This window comes from Lytechinus pictus, chromosome 3 (genome assembly GCF_037042905.1).
Source record: "Lytechinus pictus isolate F3 Inbred chromosome 3, Lp3.0, whole genome shotgun sequence".
Taxonomy (NCBI): Eukaryota; Metazoa; Echinodermata; class Echinoidea; order Temnopleuroida; family Toxopneustidae; genus Lytechinus; species Lytechinus pictus.
Genome location: NC_087247.1, coordinates 38,649,972 through 38,669,625, shown reverse-complemented (window position 1 = coordinate 38,669,625; position 19,654 = coordinate 38,649,972). Strand labels below are relative to the sequence as shown.

General features: G+C 36.0%; 1 protein-coding gene across 2 annotated transcripts; it reads right to left on the bottom strand.

Annotated features, from left to right (window-relative positions):
- Window positions 1-9,579: 9,579 nt before the first annotated feature.
- On the bottom strand, window positions 9,580-19,515 carry LOC129257291 (transmembrane protein 168-like). 2 transcript variants are annotated; one of them, XR_010293073.1, is made up of 5 exons: window positions 19,379-19,515; window positions 13,300-14,663; window positions 12,631-12,905; window positions 9,732-11,910; window positions 9,580-9,628 (listed from the first exon to the last, which is right to left on the bottom strand). XR_010293073.1 is itself a non-coding variant. In XM_054895579.2 (4 exons), exons 2-4 carry the CDS (start codon window positions 14,562-14,564, stop codon window positions 11,363-11,365), a joined length of 2,088 nt encoding a protein of 695 aa, XP_054751554.2. In that variant the 5' UTR covers window positions 14,565-14,663; window positions 19,379-19,515; the 3' UTR covers window positions 9,580-11,362. The 2 variants fall into 2 exon arrangements, 1 of the variants encoding a protein (XP_054751554.2); XM_054895579.2 differs by having other exon boundaries at window positions 9,580-11,910.
- Between the last annotated feature and the right edge of the window lie 139 nt (window positions 19,516-19,654).

Here is a 19,654-nt window from a genome sequence, read left to right as displayed (position 1 = left end):
ACCAAGGCAACCAAGATGGATTTTCTACTTTTTAGAAAAAAATGAAATTTTTTCAAGTCAGTATACCAAAAGGTTTAAGCCCGTGCTTCGCGTTCGGCTCCCATATTTCTCTCATGAGATGTTTCTTGTTCAGGTTTACAAAATGTGCTTGAGATATGTCAGGTAGTGTATTAATATCAAAATCAGAGTGAAAAGCTTATTAATATTTAATGTTCCTCATTGTCTGGGGGAAATAGTTATTTTTCAAAAATTCTAAGACGGCCACCCAAAATCTAATTTTTAACAACACAGGACAAGATTTGGCAATGCTTAAATAAAAATTCATTAACTAGACATTTCAGGCAATGCAACAGAGTTGTTTAGAATGTTCTCAATGGTGCACTGGAACCCATATTTCAATTCAATTCAATTAATGTCAAGGTTTATTACTCCTTGATATTTTTTTTAATACAGAGAGAACAGTTTCAAAGTGTATAAATTATAATTGTTCCCAGAATCCAATTAAGAGTACATTCACTACACACAATGCAAAAATCTAAGAATGCAAAGCGACTTCTCTCTTACAAGTATTTTATTCTCTATGAGAATCATAAGTAAACAAAACAAAATTTTCATTAATATTCAATTTAAAGCAAAGATAATGTTTGTGATTTTAGGGATATACCAATGATTCATAAAACAAGTGAAGACATTACAGGTAACATATGCATATATAGATAGAAATCTTACATCATAAAATGGACATTGCACAGAAATATATGCCATGTACTTTATAAGTAACAGTCAATACATATACCAAATGCTTGAAATGAAAATCGAGACATAAATAGCAGCAATTTTAATACACAATCTCAATTGATGTCACATTATTCACGAACGTAGAATGTATCATTCTATTATGATTTCACAAACACAAACTTTAGAATATTACACATTGGAACAATATTTGCTTTGACCTGCCCAAAACTACAAAAAATTAAATTTTCAACAAGAATTGTTTATACGTACACTATATAATGAGTCACAGAATAAAGGAGATTGGGTCATAGTTAGTTGAAATGTTTTTCTGAAGTGGCACATGATTTACGGTATTTCATTTACAGCATCATGAAATTCAGATTTTCCTCTCCATTTTGGTAACTTATTATGATATGAACAAGTTAACAATTCACTCATAGATAAGCAAAAAGTATTCTAAATTTCAATTTCAAAACCAAATCTTGTAAAAAAAAATGGGTCAATTTTTTAAAGGATACAAGAGCTTGGCATAAGAAAGATGTGCCTCATTAGCATTTATTTTAATGCAAATCATTTCTAACATGCCTCAGTCTTCATTGTTTGATATCTACCATGCATGAAAAAATACAAAGTATTTTGTTACAAACGAGATTTCATTCTTAATATTAGTGTCAAATTTGGAATCATAACACCATTAATAATCGTGAAAATTACCTCTTAAAACAGGTTCCCATTTCTGTGACGCACTGTTTATAGTCCTAAATATAGTTTATCTTTCTTTTGTTACAAAGTGGAAATATTTTTCAATCATAACAGAAACAAATTATTTGCATTAAAACACTAATGACAGAATTCAAATCAATTCAGTCAGGTAGCATACCAACACATAATTAAACAATGTTCAGTGCATACCAAAAAAAGTTTACACTTTGAAAAAAATAATCCTAATAAATGAACTACATTTATTTGTAATATCCTGAATCTTTTTCCACTTTTATATTAGTACAAGTCTCTTTGAGCGAATGACAATATGACTGTCAACAAAAGTTTCCGCTTGACTGGCACCACTTACCTTTAAAAAGATCTTGAAAAAAACTTGCACAAAAAATGGAAAGAGTAGTGTGGATGTAAGTGGACAAAAATCACAAAGAGCACAAGCACTGCTTCCGGGAAGCACTTTTGATTTGAAGGTCTTTATGCTTTTGAACTTTCTCCTTGCCCAGCACATTCTGTCAAGCCGCATTGCAACCTATCACATCTAGATCATTGTGATAATCTGCTTTACATGTAATGTTTCTGTGAACCACATGAAATAGACTTATTTTGTTTTGGGATTTTTGGGGGGTTATTCCTTGAAATCATGTACTGAAAATTGTGGAGAAACAGGTGACACAACATTTGCTCCGGTCTTTACATCTCAGATGGCATAGGGTTAGATTTTGGATTGTAATAGAGCTTTTGGTTCAGATTTTTCAGAATAATGAAAATGATTAGGGTTTATTTAGTTTTTGAGGTTAGGATTTATGTTTGGCTTAACATGCAGATTTTCCATCTGAGCAATTGTCGCCTGAGCAAATGTCATGGAACCAGAGAAACATGTAAGAAATGAATTAGACTCCATTAGTACAAAGACATACTGAAGAAAAATGCTAGAGATGTCTGAAAGGTGTTTCATTTTATGATTCAGCTGGCACAAATGACTTAGAGGTTATTCACACTAGTAGCAATGTCTCTTTCATTTTCATGGGCTATAAAAACATGCAAAGAAATAGTGAGAAATGTAAGGCGAGTTCATTCCACCAGCTTCCATGATAGAGTGTGAAGTTCAACATTTATGTGCAAACCAATTCCGTACAAAAGTGGGCAGAGCTCACTCAAGCATAATATTTAGTTGATGATGACACTGCCTTAAAGAGACAAAAGCCCAAGAATAAATGTTTAAAAAATATCTCGTGTTGAAATTTGAATCAATTACCAGAACTTTTTCAAATCGTCAGCTTTTATAATTGATATGCACTGTATATACTTTAATTTGAAACTAATAATTGCGCTAAATGATTTTCAGCCAAGCCTATTAGGATTGACAAACTTAAGGGAGTAATTAACCTTTGGCTATTATGAGATTTTGGTGCCAACCATCAGTAACAAGAAAGCCTTAAGTCAATTAAACTACCTTTTGTGTATACTAAAAGTAATGTAACAACATTTGAATTGCTTGGCAGAAATTACTCAGCCACATTATATTTAAAGTCATATTTAAAGGGCTTTATCTTGCCAGCAAACATTAAAAACATGCTTAACTCAAAGTTCGGAAATGATGATTAACTCCCTAACATATTGACTAGTGAACTCTGTTGCTCTAATACATTGCCTTGACATGTAAAGTGCTTGTAAGTGCTCACATAGCGGCTTTCAAGTACGAATCCAATTAGCAATAAGTAGATGGTGTGTAAAACTTATTTCTTCTTTTGTACAGAATAAAAGAATTTTGGCACTAAATCACTATGAATAATACATATATTTTCAACAATTATACTCCTTACAAATACAGCTGTCTTACAAATTCCTATTAAACATCTTTCTGGTATCATACATACATGTATATCTACCATGATGTCCAATGTGAGTCAGATATTTAATACACATTTAAAAAACACCTACATTAAAAGATAAAAAGAAATATTTACATTTTGCATCACATATTTTGCACCACATTCACACTGTAGATAGAATAGCTCATTCCGTTCAATATGATGTCACAATTGATAGAACCATTCATGGACTAACAGAAAAGGGACAAGTAGACCAAATTCACGGAGGCTTAAATACCCTCTCGGGTTTTAAAGTATGCACCATGTACATTCTGAAATTGTTCTAGTCACATGATTGTGCACATATGCAATGTGGACTTATACGTGCTCATCAAGGTACAGGGTAAAAATGGCAGAACTATGTTTAAATCTGCCACTTTTTGCCTGGCTCCATCATCAAGCAGCCCCTCCATGCTTTAATGCATGCAGAAAAAAAGTATTACATGTGGGGAATTGAACGTGATTGATCACGCTTTCTCGGTGTGTGCCCCTGCTCTCTGGAATAATCTCCCTGCCTATGTTCAGAATTCTCCTACTGTCGATGTATTTAAAAATCGACTCAAAACCCATCTTTTTAATCAACAAAACAAGTAAGCTGTTGCTTTGACCAATTATCTGTAATCTTCCTATTGATTTGTTATATGATTGATATTTCATTACCTCTTAATGTTTTACACTAATAATTACCAGTTATATGTTATCATCTTGCTATTTCATTTATTGATTTGTTGTTATATGATTGGTATTTCATTACCTCTTAATGTTTTACACTTATTGATTACCAGTTATCTGTTATCATCTTGCTATTTCATTTATTGATTTGTTGTTATATGATTGGTATTTAGTTACATCTTAATGTTGTACACTTATAATTCATACTTGGTTTCTATTTAAATTCATTATGTTGTACTTGTTTTATTTACATTCTCTTTTAATTGTAAAGCGCTTAGAAACGGTATTGTATTAAGCGCTATATAAAAGCTCCATATAATTAGGTGGTCTGTCATGAATATGACAGATCACCTATTATATTCGTCAGATTTTACTTTATTTATTTTTATTGCCAAATCTTTGTCCACCTCTATCTCAAAATCGGGCCTGTCAATTTCCTTGATTTTCATGTCATGTATGGGCATCATTATGGACATGGGAATGGAAGCTTTTCAAGGTTATCAAATCATGATGACGTCATCTAGGCGCCATTTTGTAAAATTAAATGATTGATCATATCATCGCAACTAATCATCAAAAATCATCCATATTTGCATCATATCAAGTTCAGGTGACAGGTCATCAGGACATATCATCAGAGGTCATGCAAAGGTCACGACGCGCACGTATGCGCGCGTCAAAATTTTAAATTTCCCCAAATCGACCGTGGTCAAGTTTGGGTACGTTTCTGGTCATTTTGAGCATGTCAAGAATTTGCGCGCGCACAGGTATGCGTGCGCGTTCTTGCACCTACCATCGTTATGCATCTTCGAGTCATCATTTCTTTCATGTCTTTCCATTGTCCATTATCTTCTGATTAATTTGATACCTCATTCAGCCTCTTACGACCAATAATACGGGAATGCGCGTCCATTCAAATTTGCATTACGCGCGCGTAAATGGGCTAAAATATGCCTATATAAAATTCACTGTAGCTCTTCAGGGAGTCCGTTGACCCCAATTTTTCTTTTCATATTCGAATAGAGTATGAATAGGAGATATGATTTCATGCCACATTTGACTCTTAATTACATCGTGACGTCATCAAAATGGCGTCGGAACTAAGAACAAGTGTTTTCTGTTTCATGATGTCACCACAGTCATTTAAATTGATTTTAATTCCGTAAATCTTGGTCTGTTCTCGCCAAATTTTCAATATGTTTTAGCTTAGAATGTATCCTTTAGACAATATCTCCACTGTTTCATTTTAAAGCTTGTACTATTCTCAAAACTAGAATTTGTAGAGTTTTGTCATCATGCCAATTTGGAATTGCAAGAATGTACATTCAATGTCAAGTTGACAATATGTTTCCTATTTTGCTCTCTGTGCTTGTCGAACACACTGTGGCCGACTGGATAACACACCTGACTGGTATACCAGGGTTCGGTGGTTCAAACCTCGCTGGACCCCCTTTTTTTTTTTTTTTTTTTTTTTGGTCCTTTTTAGGTGGTCTGTCATGAATATGACAGATCACCTATTATATTCGTCAGATTTTACTTTATTTATTTTTATTGCCAAATCTTTGTCCACCTCTATCTCAAAATCGGGCCTGTCAATTTCCTTGATTTTCATGTCATGTATGGGCATCATTATGGACATGGGAATGGAAGCTTTTCAAGGTTATCAAATCATGATGACGTCATCTAGGCGCCATTTTGTAAAATTAAATGATTGATCATATCATCGCAACTATAATCATCAAAAATCATCCATATTTGCATCATATCAAGTTCAGGTGACAGGTCATCAGGACATATCATCAGAGGTCATGCAAAGGTCACGACGCGCACGTATGCGCGCGTCAAAATTTTAAATTTCCCCAAATCGACCGTGGTCAAGTTTGGGTACGTTTCTGGTCATTTTGAGCATGTCAAGAATTTGCGCGCGCACAGGTATGCGTGCGCGTTCTTGCACCTACCATCGTTATGCATCTTCGAGTCATCATTTCTTTCATGTCTTTCCATTGTCCATTATCTTCTGATTAATTTGATACCTCATTCAGCCTCTTACGACCAATAATACGGGAATGCGCGTCCATTCAAATTTGCATTACGCGCGCGTAAATGGGCTAAAATATGCCTATATAAAATTCACTGTAGCTCTTCAGGGAGTCCGTTGACCCCAATTTTTCTTTTCATATTCGAATAGAGTATGAATAGGAGATATGATTTCATGCCACATTTGACTCTTAATTACATCGTGACGTCATCAAAATGGCGTCGGAACTAAGAACAAGTGTTTTCTGTTTCATGATGTCACCACAGTCATTTAAATTGATTTTAATTCCGTAAATCTTGGTCTGTTCTCGCCAAATTTTCAATATGTTTTAGCTTAGAATGTATCCTTTAGACAATATCTCCACTGTTTCATTTTAAAGCTTGTACTATTCTCAAAACTAGAATTTGTAGAGTTTTGTCATCATGCCAATTTGGAATTGCAAGAATGTACATTCAATGTCAAGTTGACAATATGTTTCCTATTTTGCTCTCTGTGCTTGTCGAACACACTGTGGCCGACTGGATAACACACCTGACTGGTATACCAGGGTTCGGTGGTTCAAACCTCGCTGGACCCCCTTTTTTTTTTTTTTTTTTTTTTTTGGTCCTTTTTAGGTGGTCTGTCATGAATATGACAGATCACCTATTATATTCGTCAGATTTTACTTTATTTATTTTTATTGCCAAATCTTTGTCCACCTCTATCTCAAAATCGGGCCTGTCAATTTCCTTGATTTTCATGTCATGTATGGGCATCATTATGGACATGGGAATGGAAGCTTTTCAAGGTTATCAAATCATGATGACGTCATCTAGGCGCCATTTTGTAAAATTAAATGATTGATCATATCATCGCAACTAATCATCAAAAATCATCCATATTTGCATCATATCAAGTTCAGGTGACAGGTCATCAGGACATATCATCAGAGGTCATGCAAAGGTCACGACGCGCACGTATGCGCGCGTCAAAATTTTAAATTTCCCCAAATCGACCGTGGTCAAGTTTGGGTACGTTTCTGGTCATTTTGAGCATGTCAAGAATTTGCGCGCGCACAGGTATGCGTGCGCGTTCTTGCACCTACCATCGTTATGCATCTTCGAGTCATCATTTCTTTCATGTCTTTCCATTGTCCATTATCTTCTGATTAATTTGATACCTCATTCAGCCTCTTACGACCAATAATACGGGAATGCGCGTCCATTCAAATTTGCATTACGCGCGCGTAAATGGGCTAAAATATGCCTATATAAAATTCACTGTAGCTCTTCAGGGAGTCCGTTGACCCCAAATTTTTTCTCACTCTTTGATATAATCAATATCTCATTTGTAGATTTCGTAATTACGTTAATATTAAGTTATCAGTGAAAATTACATATTTTCGCAACATACGTCAACGTACTTGACTGTATCTTCTTTATTACTGGTCAGTTTTCTCTCAAATTTTGATATCATGTAGTGAAGATAATTCTCTACAAATAACGTGTGAATAATTTTGACTTTTGACCACAGCATCAATGTGTTATGATGTGTTTAATTTTTGGCAATTTTTTTCTGGACGTAATTTTTGCGAAATTCTTTGGAGAAATGTTTTATTAACCAATTGTACAGTCTTCCTGAAAATTTCAAGCCCACTTGCCTTGCATTTTTTTATGTAGGACAATTTTTGTAATTTTGCCGGAATTTTTTAAGGGGCAATTTTAACATTGTAAAACATCATTTATGTATTTTTTAGTAAACGCTGCAATATTTAAACGCTATTGGGTTGAAAATTTTCATTCCGGACATTTTGCGGAAATTCCTGGATTTTTTCCGTTTGTTCATTTTTACTTAATATAACATATAACAAATTTTCAGGTACCTTCTGTGAAATGAAAAAAATTGTGCAATTTAGTTAATTACACATGTTCCCGAAATTTTGCGGGAAAATTGCCAGTATTTGAATCTTTTACCTGACTTTTTTCAGTAAAAATCATCAAGAAATAATTTTCAAGTAAATGTCAAAGTCATACACAATTAAATGGATATTGAAAATTTTTGACGGAAAATATTATTTGAAATGTTTAAAAATTTTCAGAAATTTGGCAAAGATTTACAAAAAAATCTGGTTCTTTTATCAAATACATCACTGATGAATTTTGATGTGAATGCTGTGAAATTATAGCATTATGAAACTTCTCATTAAAATCTATTGAAATGTAGCAGAAAATTTGAACAAAAATATTTAAGATATTTTAGCTTTTAAAAAGTATCACCTATGAATTTTCAAGTATTCTGTGAAATTAATACCCACTGACATTGTGAAATGTCAGTGGGTGAAATTTAAAAAAAAATGCTAAAAGTACAAAGAATTTTTACAAGATTTTGCATAAAAAACATCAAACTGTCGATTAAAAATTAGCTGCTGTGAAAATTAAGGCGCCTTTCATTGCGCAATTTTGGAAAGCCAATTACGGTTAAAATCGTCTGAGATTTTTGGAGAGTTTTTAAGCCGGCATTTTACGTGCTCCTAACTTTATTTCGTATTTAACATATTGCATTATCACCACCATCATTATAATCATCACGATTGTCATCACTATATTTATAATCACATTCAGCAATGGTCAAAATTTATTCCTTTGATGTCTATGATCAAGATTATCAATCATATCTGAATGATTCATTCCCGGGATTCATTTTATACAACATTAGCCGACAATGAATGAAAAATCATGACAGACCACCTAATTCGTCCGCATGACGAATTAAAATCTAGTTATTATTATTATTATTGATACACGAATGAAAAAATCAAAACACAGTCATATATCTGTGAAATCATTGGTTGTCAGTCTTGGCTGTTTACTCTTTTTTCTAGTCCTTTTAATATGGAAGAAAAAAGATACCACACAACAAACAAACAACTTCACCCATGCATGCTATACCTTGTAACTAATCCTTCAACCTTGCATATTTAAAAAGAAAAGCCAAATGCAGGCTAGGGGCCTGTTCATCAACAGTTACAACAATTGCACCTTATTTATCATTAACAACCATGGGAGCATGGCTCAGCAGCCATTCACAATCAAGGTTACCATGGTAGTTACTATAACAGAAAAGTTACCATAGTTATGAATCTTTCGGAAACAAGCCTCTGGTGAAACATTTTGCTGACTCACAAACGGATCTTGCCAAATATACCTGCTGTTGGCATATAAAACACTTTTGAGAAAAAAATTGCATTAGAAACAAATGAGATGTTCCTGCAATATCTTTGCTAAGAAGGAATAATTTAGTACAAAAAATATAAAATGAATACATGAATGTAAAGTATCATAAGCCATCAAAGACAGATGTACATGCATATCAACCATGCTCATTTGCATTCTATGTATAAAAAGTTATACATACATGTATAACAGAAGCCTCTTTAATATAATTTTGTTTTCAAATCGAGCGCACAATTAACACTTTCATCTTTTGGTGATAGCATACACAATTTCATTTAAATTCATCAAAAAACTACATTAGCAATAAGAACATGATAATTTCTATCAATTATTTTTTTTATTCCAGTAGGAATTTTAATATACCTGACAACTCCCACCTAAAAAAGTTCAACCCAAATAAAGAGTGGGATCTTTTTTAGCCATACAGTATTATCTCAAGAACCACATGGCAATGAATACTAAAAAAAAGTTTTTAAATGCATATATTTACTTTATTCATATGTCACTAATATGTATCTAATGTTTAGCACACTATGCAGACATCAATGCACCGTCAGCATGAATGAAATTTTCAGAACATAATAGTCGTCATTGCTGATACCAAATGGACAGAACTACAAAAATCTATATTTCTCTTTGACACATGGTAGGAATTATGCTTACACATCGACTCTATAAAGTTATCAGCAAGATCACATACTTGGGCATATATGCAATTCACTAAAAAGACACTTAAGTACATGTAACTGATGTCATGATCTTGTAATCTTTACAAATCACTCCCAGTTTGTTTAATCAGTAACAATAACACGACAGGGAATAATTTCACTTCTCAAATTTCATAAGCATTTCTGGATGTAAGAGAAATTATACCCTTCATGACTATTCCAAATCATTCCTATAAATTTCAGACAGGTATGTTCATGTAGTACCCAATACCCCATATCTGTCATTATCATGTAGGTAAAGTATATTGTATAGCACTCGATATGTCCTCATGGTAAAGTCATATCTGGATCCACATGTACAACAGTAATTGTCCAATTTCCAATTTATACCAGTATCTTTTGTGCATTATGCCCCCACCTCCACCCCATCAAATTTATGAAGGTTACCCCTGTGTAAAATGCTTAATGGTACATGCTCCCCTGTCAATTTCATACAGGTACTTTTTGTGTAGCACTAAATGTCCATCTCATTCAATTTCATATAGGTGCATGTACCTTAAACTTCCGTGCCCTCCTTGGCAGCTTCATACAGTTTTCTATATTGAATTCCTTTCAAGTGTTCAAATCAATTGATGAGACAATTTCATACAAGCAACTACAATGCTGATATAGTTTCAGGTGAGCAATCTTATATAAGACAGATTTAAAAGTTTAAAATGCCCATTTACATTAAAATATGTATGGAGCTTTAGATATATCAACACAGACATACTGCTCACCACAAGGTGCATAAATTAAAATGCATTTTGGAAACAATGCAATAGAACAAAGCTATTAGTAGGGCATATGAGGTTCAAAAATTTATATGCACAAACTAAGTATTCACATTACCTCTCATGAAGTTATGGTTTATGAATATCCTATGTTCAAGTAACTTCTTTCAAGAAATTCAATTATTTCAACTTCTTCAAAGTATGGCCTTTTCCACCAGTGTTTCGATAATAAAGACTTAAAACAATGAAAGTAAGACATTCTTTGGGGATGAAACTCATGTATGCAGGAGCATTCCTGTATGAAGAAAATCTGTAAACCACTGATGTATTTCTCTGTTCACAATTTTTCACAGCATCTTTATATATACACAGCATAATGCAGAACATAATTTCACACACAGGATTTCGGGTTTCCATTTTGAGGAGTATCAAAAACATTGTAAATGAAGGGTAATTGTGAAGGTCAATTTAGAATGTACAAATGTATATTGGCATTCACAACTAGTTAGAGTCTATTGTTTATGTATCCATCCATTTGGTTTGATCGCAGAAGCAAGTTAGAATTGGAATGAGATCTGATGGGAGTATGGGAAAAATAATAAATAATTTCTGTACAAAATGAACAAGTGAATAAATCTATAACCAATCCTCTAGATGTGGCCAATCCAATTCAAGATTGCACCAACTTGAAACCGTGCCCCGTGTTGATAATCTTTGGCGGCAGCCACTTGAGTTTCCAGCGTCTAATACAATAGAGACAACCAGAGCACAAAGATAAGCAATCAAATGCACTAGGTATCTGCAGAAGCTTGATAAGTGGGTGGGTGGTACGTGGAAAGTTACTCTGCCAGTGGCTTTCCATATCATTCTCTGTTGGTTGATGAAACATAAACTCACTCCATCGACCAGAGACGGCATAGACAGCCTTAGTGCGCCGACCCTGCTCATGCCATGAAATATCCGTTTCTTTAGTGCAGTTGAAGTCCACCCATTCTTTAGTAAAATCCCCAACAGATGTAGTGACTCCCGTCTCAGGGTCTGTAGACTTTTTCAAAATGGATGCTTGGATTGCCATGAAGTTGTCCCCGTCACCCTGGATTCGCTTTGGCCATTCACCTCCGCTGCGTGTGTCCATGACAAGAATTAATCTTGATCCGGATTGCTGGTCCAAGGATGACCACAGTTCCAACAGCTGATCAAATTTCAGCACACCATTGTCTGCACATGGAAGATTGAATTCAAGGTGATACAAAACATTAAATCATTCTTAAAATATGACAGCTGTAAGTGCATGTTGATTGGCAAGATCATAATTTCACTGCAAAGGCTTTAATTATGATCCTTCTATTCAAATTTTATTGGTTTGAAATGGGGTTAACAAACCATCGTAAATGTGTATAAATAGACAAATACAAATGTATGTCACCAGTAGCACAATATACACTCTGAATCCCTAGGCCAAGTATGAAACTGGTCTTCCCATTCCTGCAATATAACAGAGACATTGCTGATGCACATATTGCACAATTTTGACAGATGCTTATATGAACAGGAGGGATCAGTCAGAATACCGTAATCTACACTAACAAATGTGCATTATCTACCAAAAATAGAACACCCTTCATCTTTGTAACAAAAGAAATCAAACAAACATAATACATTTTCTCTCCATGAAAGGTGCAATATTTGTGAGATGGCATATACATGTATGATCAGGATATGAATTTCTTCACCATAATATTAAAGTCATTTCACAGTATTTTGTCTAGGGTCCTATCCATAAAAAATAGCTGCAAATTATTAAAGTGTTAAAGTGTAGTAAAGCAAAATACAGGTTTATTCACTGACCCTGTTCTTACATGCCATCAAAAGGATTAATAACCACAACATTTGCACACTTTTGCTGATAGCTTTCATCAGGTTTTTCATTAAACTCACCAGCCAAAGCCCAATCACCATTAGCATGAACATGTCCACTGTAGTACAGTAAGTAGGTGTCAAACCTTGGCCCATCGTCCGTACATCGAGAAAAAAAACTTCTGAGCTTGGTGTGGAGGGATTCCATGGAGAGACCACTGGTGGAGAAGTCACAGCTGTATATGTCTATCATGTGGTAGAGGAAGAAGCGTTGGATGGTGTTGAGGAGACCCATTGAGCGGTTGCTGTTTTCTTCAGCTGCTGTCATGGGTAGGGGGACTGCAGATCCGTCAGCTCTGAGGATAAAAATGTCATTTAGGCATTAATGCATTTCTGATTGGTGCACATTACTCATACAGTTTACAAGCATAATGTTAAATTGGTTACTAGTAATCATGCTAAATGAACAGTTTTCTCTCAAAAGCATTGGTCTACATTTACTGATCTTATTGAATGACAATCTTAACATGGAATAACATTGATGGCATGTTCCTCTCACGCACCATGCATGACTATAACATGTGATGCATGTAACTGGTAATGCAAATCACTAACAATAAACATGTGAGCAGCAAAGTGGCCATTAGTGTTACAAGTAAAGTTAATTGGCTAAGATCACATAATTGCATGTTCATCTTAAGTAGAGTATTGGCTGTTACTAAGTAAGAACTAACAATTACTTTAAATTACCTGCAGAATGAGGACGGGCCAACAACAGCATATGCTGTGCACGTTCCCCCTAACGCTCCTGCCAGCTCATAAAGAAGTCCATGCAGCATGCCCTCAAGAGACAGCACAATGAGCCAGCCAGCCATAAAGGCTGCATTATGGTTCTGCCACATCACTGCACCCAAGAACAGGGTGCTTAGAAGAGCCGAAGCCACCAGTCGCCGTGATATAGTTGTAAAGAAGCGTAATCCTTTGGAGGCCATGATTACACTCAAACTCTTATTTGTTTCATCGCTGACAGCGTGGTAAGCACGGTTGCATTCTCTCAGTTTGCCAATGAAGCCCCAAGCTGTGATCATGAAGACGATATGAAGACTGATCCATAAGATGCCAAAAACAGCATAGGCAGGGATGGCAAAGTACCATTCTTCATGAGTCAGTGTAGCTTCTCCTGCCAGCAACAAGAAAAGGACTTCAAAAGCTATGGCAAGAAGCAGGACTAGTCTGTGAATAAGGTGACTACGATTAATGAGACAGTTCCACCTCTCTAGGACTGATAATCCACAAAAGTATAGGTCCAGCGCAGGATCGACGAGCAGTCTACCCGCAAAGCAACTAAGAGCAAATGGATTTATTGGGACCTCAATGGCACGGAAGAAGAAAGTTGCCGACAGGGTTACAAACAGTACAAGAATCGGGATTGCACAAGCAACTTTCAGGCGTAGAGATGCAATGGTGAATGAAAATGCAATAACCAGTAACCAGAGGCTGACCATGTAGGTTGATTTCATCATACATGCGATACCAAAGCCAATACATTCATATTTCTCTACTGTGGTGAGAAGACGAGATGTGTAGCTAGTCTGGCCACAAACTCTCTCTGAGAAAGACCAGACCATCCTGACAGCAAGACTGCTCACGAGAAGTCCATTTGTGGCTTTGGTGATAGGGGCAGCCTCGTTGAGCCCGACATCCATGAAGGAGATGATTCCGAGAAGGCAGCCATACCAAAGGTGAGTGAAGCTAAGGGTGTAGTCGACTAGATCAAAGTAGTAGTAAAGAATAGCAGAGAAAGCAAAAATGAGCAGACCAAATCCAGTTAAGAGGATGATGGTTGAATCACCGGTCAGCTGCCAACAGGTGTACAGACCCACACATACAGCAGCAAACAGTACTATGCCATCTAAGATGGCGATGATCTGTAGCTTGCATCTATCATTCAGGGACTTCATTGCTTGAAAGGGGAGGGCTAAACAGTGGCTTATGAAATACTTCACTGACGTCATTAGAATGCAAGCAGATTATACACTGGCAGGTGGAGAAGTCTGATGATACTTGTCCAAGAATGGCCTTCTATCCTTTCATACTTGGATGATGAATCACATCTGCATAACAAAAAGTAAAAAAAAGACATAAATGATAAGTAAATGTATGATTATTACAGAAGAAACCTACATAAATACTGTACAAAAGTGATCAAAAAGACTTTCAACTGGTACTCTCTCTGTGCTTTCTACATATCTCAGCTCAGTTTTCACTGTTGAGAATACTTAAGAAATTTTGCAGTTCAAGGACAGATGCTTTGCTGATCCATTTATGATATTGACATGGACAGCTCACCCATAGTTTAAAATGCTTAAATGTCTCGATAATGATAAATCTCCACACTACCTGCAAATTGCAGTAATAGAAAAAGAAAATGTCATATTCTATAGCTACATGGAGCAATTTTTCAAAGTGATGACCCTTACACCTTTCATCAAACTAGAGTGAAAAATTTCGCTATGCATCAGGCTTTTGGATTGTTTTGAAATCATATTGTCTGTAGATTCCCAGACAATTTGATTTCAAAACAATCTGCAAACTTGAGGCAAAGTACATGTAAAAAAAAAATCTAGTCGTCCTCAAAGGGTTAATTCTATGGTCAGTGGGTAAGTAGTTATGTACATGTATGAATGGGTGTGTGTAATGAAATGTATATGTACATGAGCATGTATGTTTTAATGGACGTGTGAAAAAATATTACATTCTTCATCAAAGCAAAGAGCAGCACTAGGCAAAGAAATAACAGGTATTTAGGGTTCTGATGAAATATTTGGCCTTTGCCCCATAGAATATCATAACGTGCTGCCATGGCTGGCCTTTTCTGGCTCTCCTGCCTTGTATTGGAATATTCGGCCTTGGTCTGGACTCGACCCTTCCGGCTTTGGCCTTGTTCTTGAGCAATCCAGCCTTGGCCTTGGATAAGCCAGCCTTGGACACAACACTGCCAAGGAAAAGTTCTTTTAAGATGCAGCTCTAGTCTCTCTAGGGTACTCTTGGGGGCATTGGGACCTCAATAAGGTTGAAAAGAGCTGCCAGAGTAGTCAGCCTTTCAAGCACCACTGTACAAAATCCACATACATGTACATGTATATTTAATCAAAATTTTTACCTTAGTCTCTCACACGTGATATCTAAACTGCAATAACTAATTTCACTCGAAGAAAGTTTCATTACTAAAAGAAAAAAATAGATGAACTAGATTCTAAAATAGAATCTATATAGAATATGTAAGTCATGATGAAGATGCTGTTTTCTGCATCCTCTGCTGTAGGATATTTACAATGTAGCTCCTACTGACTGGTTCGGTCAAGTTGAGGAACTGTCTTGCTACAGCCTATACTGCAAATTTGGTATTCCTATTCAAAACTGTAAACATGATATGAAGATCAGTTTCTTTGGAAGAATTCCATGACTCAGACACTCACATTCTCCAAAGAGAAACATTCTCAATTTTCAAGCCATGGACTGATAATCATTTGATAAAGAAAACTCAATTTCTATTTTATTTGTTCAAACATCCTTTGGTATTTGAGCCATGGTTGGAGCTCTTTGAATGTTTAAAAGCATTGACTTGCTAAGCTGTGACTTGTTGGGGGAAATGGTGCAACTTTATTTGAATAATTTATTTTACAATTAACCTGCATTATTTTTATTTAGCAGTGTTCAGCAGTATTGCTAAGAACTAGAACACAGAAATGTCGAGCTTGGGTGATCCTTTTCAGGACCAACACTCGCCCATAAAAGATTAATAGTGTTAGGCCCGTTTTGGGTACACGTGTACACGCACAGTCAAGTCAGTGCACATGTACTGAATTCCATGACCGTGTACACGGTAGCATCTGCATAAGACTTGCGTGGGAGTTGTAAACAAGTGAACAAGCTCACAGCCTCACATTAATTCTAAGTTCTACACAAGTTTTAATCACTAAAATTCCACTTTCATACCCATACTTGCAGTTCTGTATTTGTGCAAGAAGCCACAGCACTCACAAGTAATCACTTAGTACATAATTCCCTGGTGAAACAGTAAAAAAGATCAGCTTAAATTTCCCTGACACAAGTTTAGCCACACACTCACTCTGTTACAGTTCACATCAATGTGTTCGTCGAAGGTTCAAAGTTTGTTGACCTCAAGACGTCTCGTAACTTTTCTGATGTCATTGTTTTGACCTCTCTCCCCCCTCTCTCTCATCTTAATTACGTCTCTGACCTAAACCTTTAAACCCTCCTCCCCTTGACTTCTTTTTCTCCGCCGTCTCTCATTCTTTGTTTCTTGTCTCCACAGTCCCGTAATTCCCCCTCGCTCTCCCTAATATCATAAATCAATCTTTATGATATTCATCGACCGATCCAAGTATTTTTTTAAATCTAAGTTGGCACTGCTCATGATACTGTCGCCCCCTATACGCGTCTTGTATCTACATGTAGGCTTTGATAACAAAGACGGCAAGATGGCGAAAATAACAGACTGAGTAAGTAAACGCTTGCGCTCTTAATTATTTTTCTAATTTGTTCCTATTTATTGAATAAGTAGTGGATTCGGGGGGTAAATATTGTTTTAGCCCATTTACATAAGTTTGGGCTCAAAACCCTAAGTAAACTAAAATGTTTGATTTAGGTAGTTTCACCGTGGGAAAAACTATGGTGCATGTACTGCAATGGCCATAGAGTCACAGGCTTCATGAAGAGTAAGCTTACGTCAGTAAATGACTTTTACTCTCCAGAAGCCTCCAGGCTAGTGAGTCGCGAGAATGAGTTTCGGCAAATATTACTTCTGCAATGAAGTGATGTTTGCCGACTAATTAGAAATCCGGGGCCAAACGCGGTTCGGTGTATGAGGCTAGTATAGCATACTAACCTCGTACTAGTGTGAGTGCATAATGCCAAACATCAAGGTAAAATTTCCTATTCATCAATTAATTGGCAGAGCCAAAGATGTCCAAAGTGGCAAAGAAAGTGAAGAGTTCTATGCACCCCTAGTCAGGCGGCTTCTAGAGAGTAAAAATAATTTACTAACTTTCACCCCCGAGATTTCTACTTTCCTTCTAAAAGATCTAAATCATGTACATGGGATAAAACTTCATTTCCAACATTTCTACGCTCGAGCGTCCGTAACGATGGGGAAGTACAATAAGAAACAAGATGGCGGCGTAAACATCGGGCAAGCCTCTTCCGTCTTTTCACAATATTTTTTCATTTTTTTGATGAATTCTTGTTTTAAAAATAACAACAAGAGCGTAGAAATGTTGAAAATGAAGTTTAATCCCATGTACATGATTTAGAATTAGAGCTGGATCTTTTAGAAGGAAAGTAGAAATCTCGGGGGTGAAAGTTTCAGGTTTTGGCTTCCTTTGTGTGGGTCTATGAGATAGAAGGCCTGGCTTCGTATGAGAGTAACCTTACGTTAGTAAATGATTTTTACTCTCTAGAAGCCGCCTGGCTATGCACCCCCAGTAGTATACTAATACTAACCTCGCAATACGTGTTAGTATACTAATACTAACCTCGCAATACGTGCGAGTGATGCACCCCCACCCACTCTAGGCGACACCCCAATACTTACCCGTGCTAATAAACTGGGACTCCACTCACGCGCATTTGGGCCGCCCTAGCTTAGAACTAAGCTTTGTTTTACTAAAAAATAAATCTTGTAATGATTCAATAAATGTTACTTAATAAATTAGTACTGTTAAATCGGTACTCACCGGTTCTTTTCTTGAATTTTCTGGCAATTTCCCACGCTTCTGGCTTCAATTCTGCGGCTGTTCCTGTCGCGGTAGACAGCTACATATGCAACTTTATTTATAAATAGAGCGCCCCTTACGATAGTTGTTAAGAACGCGGCCAAATTGTTAGGTTTTTTGCACTGTGTCCAAGGCGTTTTTATTTTGTTTGATTTTTTATTTTTAATAAATATTTTGTTAAATAGCGATTTTTACGTCAAATATTAAATTCACATCACAAAATATTTTTAATTGTAGAAATATATATAATATCATGCAATTATTCATTCTATATATATTTTATAATAAAATTTATAATTATTGCGGTCTTTAAAAAAGGATAGTCGATTGATCAGGTGATGACCACACGTTTCACGTGATCTGAAAATCAGCTTCATACCGCTTTGATCGCACTCGACGGTGACCGGACTGACTGCCAAAAAAAGATCGAAAAATGACTCAAATGTAAGTTTCCCTTTATTTTATTAAATTCAAATTAGGAATAGGAATATATTTAATGGGCAATCTTTTAATAAATGATAAACAAACGAGGACAAAACTCATATTTTGGGAGTAATATCATACTTGGGTGCAGGAAACAGTACGTTTAGAAGTTCTAACCTGTTTTTAACGCATTGTCGCCTATGAGGTCCATACATGTTAATGTTTGGACCTCATTGACATTGGTACTAGGACTAGGAGTGCCCCCACCAAAAATAATATTAATCATTAATAAGATTGTTGAGAGAGACTTCCGGTTCTTACATTTAAGATTTTTCTATCATTTTTTTTACTGTTCTTGAGAGTGCTATAATAATTAAGGGTGTCGAATTTCACTGCCATTCATAATACATATTCGTGTTCATACAATTACAAAATGGGCGTAGCCGTAGGCCTAACATGCCCAACGTTAGGTAGGATATAGTAAATACAAACATAAAAACAAATATGTGGGGCACAGAACTTAGGAAATTGGATCAACTCTATTCCATAATTTCAATCAATAATGAATAAAATTTTGATTCATCATAGAGACACTTAGGCTAGCCTACCTTTGAATCCTTTTTCTGTCTATTTACGATAACCAGTCCGAGATTTGACGAAGATTTCGGTCCTTTCCGACACATTTCCTTTCGTTCAGTTGTATAAATAAACAGCGTCCTCTCAGATCGATCAGGTCCACGGCATCAGCGCGCGCGCAGCGCTGCCTAGCCGAACTCCAGGGGCCGATTGCACGAAAGGGTCTTTGCAAGGACCGTCTTTCGTGTCGCCCATTTTTTATGATGCGCCATGTGAAACGCATTTCAAATAAATTATCTGCAAACATA

Coding starts and splice junctions, on each gene's coding strand:
- LOC129257291 (XM_054895579.2), bottom strand. CDS start 14,564: ATGACGTCAGTGAAGTATTTCATAAGCCACTGTTTAGCCCTCCCCTTT. Junction 12,906..13,299: donor GGCCCGTCCTCATTCTGCAG/GTAATTTAAAGT, acceptor TTTTATCCTCAG/AGCTGACGGATCTGCAGTCC. Junction 11,911..12,630: donor TGGTGATTGGGCTTTGGCTG/GTGAGTTTAATG, acceptor TTCCATGTGCAG/ACAATGGTGTGCTGAAATTT.